Below are 6,912 nucleotides of genomic sequence, written 5' to 3' on the forward strand. Positions count from 1 at the left end.
CCAGAGGCCCGCCGCCACAGAGTTCTTGACGAGCCTGCTTACCCCAAAGATACTTGACCGGACTCGCAAGCCTGCAGAGGGGGAGGTAGTCAGAGTGAGGAGAGAGAGTGTGAGGAGAGAGAGAGAGAGAGAGAGAGAGAGAGAGAGAGAGAGAGAGAGAGAGAGAGACAGACAGACAGACAGACAGACAGACAGACAGACGCAGACAGACAGACAGACAGACGAGAGAGACTGCGTGCGTGCGTGCATGCATTTGAGAGAGATAAAAAAAGATGCACACGGCTCAAACGTTGTAGTCCTATCAGTTTGGGTAAAGAAGTAGTTAATGCTGCCCTCCTCTGTACAAAAGTAGAATGTCTATCCTAAGGTCAATGTGACTTCCTCCAATATGACTGCATTGATAATCACTAAAACAAAAGGTTAAACATATTTCTCCAAACGTCAGCTCGGACTAGATTTATGAAAAACTACTCGGTTCATAATGTTTTATATTGTCATGCTTGCTCGGTTAATTTATATCACATTTTTGGGGTTTTACTTTTCAAACAAATGTTTATGATTCACCAATAGCAAACACAAATCTCGTGAGTTGGTCAGAGCTGTAAACCGCTTCAGTGTGGTTTCTTTGTGGCGACTGTTAGCCAGGGTTCCATTCATAGCCAACCAATCAGAGTGCGGTTTGTAGGGCAACGCGGCCAATAGCAGGCGTTGTTATTGTTTAGCTCCGATGCGACTACGGAGAGACAGTAGCAAGTGGGCCGCTTTGTTGCTAACACAATTCATTCATGTTTTTGCTTATTTTATTATTAAATTAAGATAAAGTTTCGCTCGCCGGAGACGGATTTCGTTCGAAATACAGCGCACGGGTTTTTGTTTAGCGGAAAATTAAGTGAAAGTGGCTCTTTAATTAGCTAAACGTTTGTTGTTGGGCTTGGGCTACATTGTTAGCAACTAGGCGCCGTTTGACAACAGCGCTATTCGGGCACGTTGTCTGTGTTGTTGTCTGAGAGAAGAGCCAGGTACGGTTTCAACATCCTTAAGCGCAAAAAAAAACAAAACACAATCTCTAAGAAGCCATGGCCGAATTCCTTGAAGATCCGTCGGTCCTCACCAAGGATAAGCTCAAGAACGAGCTGCTGGCCAACAATGTGGCTCTGCCGAGCGGGGAGCACAAGAAGGAAGTGTACATCCAGCTCTACCTCAAGAACCTGACCGCGCTGAACACCAAGAGCAGCCCGCCACCCCCGGACCCCTTCTCCAGCGACGACGAGCTCCCCACCCCCGTGGTCTCCAACAGAAGCCGCTCTGGGAGAGTACGTTGGTGTTGTTTTTATATTGTATTGTATTGTATTGAAAGTGGAGACTGAATCACGTGTGTTTTATTTGGCGCCGTTTTTTTTTTTTAATGTGTGACATGCGCTCCTCCTCTCGTGTTGGGTTGTGTTGGAGTGGGTTGGTGTGTTGACCTGGCTGGTGTCTTGACTTGTGAATGTCTCGTTTCAGAAGGCCGCAAGGAAGACGGACAGGCCTCGCACTGAGGAGACAGACGTGACCGAAATTACGGATGAAGACTTGAGGGAACAGCTGGTCAAGCATGGCGTGGATACTGGACCCATTGTGGGTGAGTTCCGATGGTATTTTTACTGCCTACCAGTTTGATCCTTAATTTTCAGTGATGATCAGATATGCAAGGTAATTATTAACTGTATTTAATTCATAATGAGGCATTATTCAAATGTCAACATTGACCTACGGTACTTGGATTGTAAGATAATTAAATTGTTTCGTTACAGATGTAACATGATTTATACATATTTATTTACCTGTAAATAAAGTATACAATTAAGGTAAAATAAACTGAATTCTCAAATGAGTTCAATGGCAAAGCAAGTAATGCATTGAGGGGATATTGCTTGTGTGACAACATTTCCTGTGACTCATTTCTCTGTGCAGCTTCCACTCGTAAATTGTATGAGAGGAAATTGCAGAAGGTTTTGGATGAGCCCCCATCTGACAGTCCTACTGTTACAGAGGCTGTCCCAGAGATCACCGCCCTGGCCGACGCTAACCAGAACGGCAACACGCATACTGACCAGTACAGTGACAAGGAAGACGGTAAAATCCTCAAGATGTATACATTGCACCTGTTGTCATTGATTTTATTTACATGATCTTTCAAATAAATTGACTGTTGTAGGAAATTATCCTTTTCTTTGGTGCCTCACTAGGCCAGGGATTATTTTACTTGTGAGAGAATTTGATTTAACTGTATTTGTTTTAAACAATTTAACTGGAAGCACCAAAGTAGCACAACATGCATAAACAAAGCAGAACTAGTTAATACAATGTAGCGCTTTGCAGAATTTGCATAAACTATGGGGTCTACTAACTAAGTTCCTTACCTGGCTTAAGGAAACTCCTAATTGAAAGATGCAGGTACCCTTGGTCAAATCAAATGTACTTCGTGCAGTACCTTTGCTGGCCAAACCCTCTTATGCAAAGTTACTTCTGCTTGGGGTAAAGGGAGTAGCTATGCTTATTTGTATATTAATATTGACTCGCTGATGCCTTTTTTTGTAGCCCTATTGTTCCTAATATGTATAGATTTTTTATAGTTGTGGAACTGTGTATTTATACACATAAGTAGTAGTAGTATAGTAATAAGAGTAGTGATGTTCACTACGATTGCCAGCAAGTGTAGGGATATGGTTCGTGGGTGTGGTGGCTCAGACTGGGAGGCCCATCGATCGGCGGCAGACAATGGGGTTTAAACCTTTTGTATGAGAGTCAAACTTCCGGACCATTTCAGTATCCTACTATGCCCAATACCTAAACGCTCAATAGAGTTTGACCATCTTTTTCCTTTTAGCCCTGTGCTTTAAATGATAGGTACTGTCTGGGGATGCTAATTAGGTATTCTGTGTATCTGTGGATACCTATTCTTATTTCAGGACTTATTCCTAATACTTTTCTAAATGTAACCGACATTTGTTAGCTGGCCATTAACGGATAATAATAAATGTGCTTTAAAATGGAGAAAACTCAGTGAAATCCGTAAGTCACCAAAGACGATCCCCAGTGCTGTTGTATGACTTTATTTCACAATGCTGTGTTTTCTGTTGCCCTTTATAACCGTCAGAGGAGATAGGCGCTCCTGAGCCACCGCCTGTTGTAGAGAAAGCTATGAGGAGCCGCGGCAAAATCCCCGTCACCACCAGGACCAGCAGCAGAAGGCAGACCAAGGTTGGAACCGTTCTGGTGCCTCTCTGCCAACAGGAGACTTTATATCATGTGATCTGAAGTTCCAAAAGAACATTCCAAGCCGCCATATTGGAACTTCCTGACCAGATATTCTAGAATAACCAAGCATCCAGTTATTAAAAGTTTGGATTAATATCGTGAACAAATACTAAGATTGCGACTTGCACTGTACCTCATGTTAAACCCTCCTGTGGTGTTGTAGGAAGATGCCTTTTTGAATCATATTGTCTTGTATGTGTTGAAAGGTGGTAGAGGAGACCCTTGCTAGCGGGGACCTGACACCTACCAAAGGCAGCGAGAGTGTGGTGGAAGATATCCTTGCCAATGAATTCAGCACACCCATGGGCATCAGGTAATGAGTTCACATATGCTCGCCTTACCTCATGTTAAATATGAAACCATACCAGACAGTTATTTCATCATTAAGAGTGGACTGATTCAGACGGATAATCCATGTGTCTATAGTAGGTGTGGAGCAGAATGCGGTATTCGGCAAAGCACAAATAGTGGGTTTCAGAATATTTATTTTATACAAATATATTGCCATTATTGGTTTTCAAGAAGAAAAACAATAACAGAAAATGGTCGAATAGATGGTGTTCCTCCTAACTATGAGTGTGGTGGGTATTTAATATATTTATATTATAGTTAATTGTCTTGTTTTTCTGTTGTAACCTGCAATAGTAGTAGGAGTAGGAAAATAGCTTTGCTCTGGCAGTGTAGCTGGTTTGCCTCCACTCTATGCTCACTCCTCAGTCAGCCTGTGTGTGTCCCAATGAGAACTCTTATTCGAGCCGGTGGAGATTAGGCCAGCATTTGCCTGTTAACCCTCTAATTTGGCTGATACAAATTACGTACTTAGCGGCGTTATCTAATTTTAGTCTTTTAGTGTGTAGAATGAAACTTCTTCTAGGAGTTCCTGTTATGATTACATGATTAATTGTTGGAATTACGTTGTTTTTTTTTTCAAGACTTCTCAGTCAGGGGTGGATTTAGGTTTGGTTCCTCGCATAGGGTTCTGCAGAGAGAACCGTTTTAATTGTAATTATAATTTAGTTTAGTTTCAGTATTTAGTGTTCAGTGTCCTCCAAACAGGGCGGGTGGTGCCGAGGTGCACATGTTCATGGTCACTTAGTAGTTTATAGGCTTTAGTTTATTGGTGTGAGTGTGGATTAGGAACTGAACGTTAGTTTATGGTTATACATGTTTATTGCTGGGTTTATGAAAACCATAAACCGATATTACATTTAAAGGTAGGATAGGCGGTAGCTTGCAATGATTGGACAAATCACTGCCTTTCCTACCTTTTTTTTTTAACTGTTCATAACAATAATTGTTTATTGTAGAGCACTTATTTAGACACTTTAATATCCTAAAATAAGAACAACTCCTTCTCCGTGCAGCACGTTTAATCCATGTGTTCTTTACTTCTCCCGCTCAGCGCCACCTGCAGGCGGCCCATAAGAGGCGCGGCGGGCCGACCGCCGAAGCCCAGCGAGTACTGGCTGGACGAGTCCCTCCTGAAGCGCAGCGTCCAGAGGGAGAGCCGCACCTTCAGCTCAGAGTCCGCCTCCAGAGGCTGCGGGGGCTCCGCCGCCGCCGCCTCAGAGGGCTCGGGCCGGAAGGCGGCGCCGGCCTGCGGCGCCGGCCTTCTGTGCGGCGTCCTGCGGGCGCTGCTGCGGCTGCTGCTCCTGGTGGCGGTGGCGGGCGCCGTCTACTACGCCTACACCCACCTGGACGCCAAGCGGGTGAGCACGGAGCTCAGGGGCCTCCTGGACAGCGTGGTCACCCCTCTCCAGGGGGCGGTGGACCACGCTGTGGCCAACCTGGGCCTCGGCACCGCCAGCGCCGCGGACGGAGCCGGCAAGTAAGGACACCGGCTCCCCTGCCCAGCTCCCCTGCCCCGCCGCCAACACACCTACCCTCCCTTCCATCACCACACCCTGTGTCATTTCCTGCCATGCGTCGACCGCAGCGCAGCAGTTAACCTGGATAACCTCATTTGATAAATCGTTAAATCAAGGACACCGTTTTACGCGGGTGGACTCTTTTCTCACGCGGCTAATTTGTGCAAGCTTTTCATTTTTTTATTTTTTTTTTCCTGTTCTCTCTTTCAGCTTTTGGTAAAAAAAAAAAAAAACGGGAAGGGGGAAAGAACCACATATTTTACGATGTTTTTAATCCGTGTGAATTGTTTGTCTTTGTGTCCATCTCACCCGTATGTGTAGAAATAGGCGGAGAAGGAAAATGGCAGTTATTATTGCATGTTTGTATTTTTTTGAGAGGCCATCGGTCTGTAACGGCCGGGTCGAGGCTTATTCTTTCTGACTGCGCGACGCCGGACACTGTGGGCACCTGGTGCCCCCCCCCCCCCCTCCCCATCGCCTCCTATTTTCAAAGCACACCGTGATGCTACTAACCACAGCGACTCTACATGTGTTTTCTCTGTAGACCATAATTTGAATCTACTGTGTAGTTGTAGAGCTAGATAGAACGTCTCATTATCACCGCCGGGCGCCAGCCGGCCCCGCTTGACCTGCGCCCGGCGGGGCACGGGAGCATACTAACCGATGTACGAGATGTGATGTTTTACGTTCGGCGACTAGTCGCCGGCAACGCTCAGCTGAACGCTGGCCTCAAGGCTAGCCTGATAGGACGAGCAGAGGTGTAGGACGTGAGTATCGGCGTGTAGGGCTCGAGATTTTACACTGCCAAAAGGCGAGGCCGTCGATCCGTCGGACGGACGGTGTGATCACAGGCGAGGGATCGACGGCATCGCCTTTTGGCAGTGCAAAATCTCGATTTGAATTGAACGCATACATTCTCATAATGTGCCCAGATGCCATTGGTTAAAGGAAACCCGTTGTTGAGTCCATACCACGCGGCGGTACGTACAGGATGTGAAGCCCTGCCTGCGTGCCCATGTGAGTTGACATGCATTGGTTTTAGTGCTTTGTTGTGCTTTTTGAAAAGGTTTCTGATCCTTCAGTCCCATCGGCAGGACTGGCTGTGCAGTGCACCCACATAATCCATCTCCCTGCCCAGAGAGCCACGGTGGAAGCGCCACACGGTGGACTTTCCCTTTCACTCTTGACTGATGCTGCCTAATGTAAATCAGAACAATTGTAACAAATTGTCGGCGACACGGGTCCTGGACCCCCACAAAGAGGAGAGCTTGTTTGGGTGCACGGAGGGTGCGTTCCAAAAGGATAGGTATCTTTGTTTGTATTTTCATAATTTTCTAATGCGGTGTGTTGAGACTATTTTATAAAAGCCATGTACTAAGTGAAAGCAGTATGTACATGGACCCGGAGAAACACATTTGATTTGGTCTTTCATATGGCAGCTAATTGGGATTATGTGGGTAAGGATTTCAAATCTGTTTTTATTTATGATGATGTAGATGGTATATCATGAAATAAACTTGGTAATTGAGACATTCGTTGCCATTGTATCTTTTTGCTGCCTAGATTTAAGGAGTCCATCAAATGATAAACAGGAAAGTTGAACAAAGGCAAACAATACAAAGTATGTATTCAATATTAAGAATCTAAACTGAAATCTCCATATTTACATATTTATGGTTTAGTTTTAACTTGGTTTACAACAGTCACTACAGATAACATAATTCAATATAGTTAATGTATCCTA

At 45.1% G+C, this 6,912-nt stretch overlaps 1 protein-coding gene across 3 annotated transcripts; it reads left to right on the forward strand.

The window, feature by feature from the left end:
• The first annotated feature begins 742 nt into the window (after positions 1-742).
• tmpob (thymopoietin b) lies at positions 743-6,686 on the forward strand. Of its 3 annotated transcripts, none has more exons than XM_079743628.1 (6): positions 743-1,313; positions 1,504-1,621; positions 1,954-2,115; positions 3,140-3,243; positions 3,507-3,613; positions 4,703-6,686. In XM_079743628.1, exons 1-6 carry the CDS (start codon positions 1,077-1,079, stop codon positions 5,130-5,132), a joined length of 1,158 nt encoding a protein of 385 aa, XP_079599754.1. In that variant the 5' UTR covers positions 743-1,076; the 3' UTR covers positions 5,133-6,686. The 3 variants fall into 3 exon arrangements, with proteins under 3 accessions (XP_079599754.1, XP_079599756.1, XP_079599755.1); XM_079743630.1 differs by having other exon boundaries at positions 2,032-2,115; XM_079743629.1 differs by having other exon boundaries at positions 1,507-1,621.
• The last annotated feature ends 226 nt before the right edge of the window (positions 6,687-6,912 follow it).

Source organism: Pollachius pollachius (assembly GCF_949987615.1).
Source record: "Pollachius pollachius genome assembly, chromosome: 9".
NCBI lineage: Eukaryota > Metazoa > Chordata > Actinopteri > Gadiformes > Gadidae > Pollachius > Pollachius pollachius.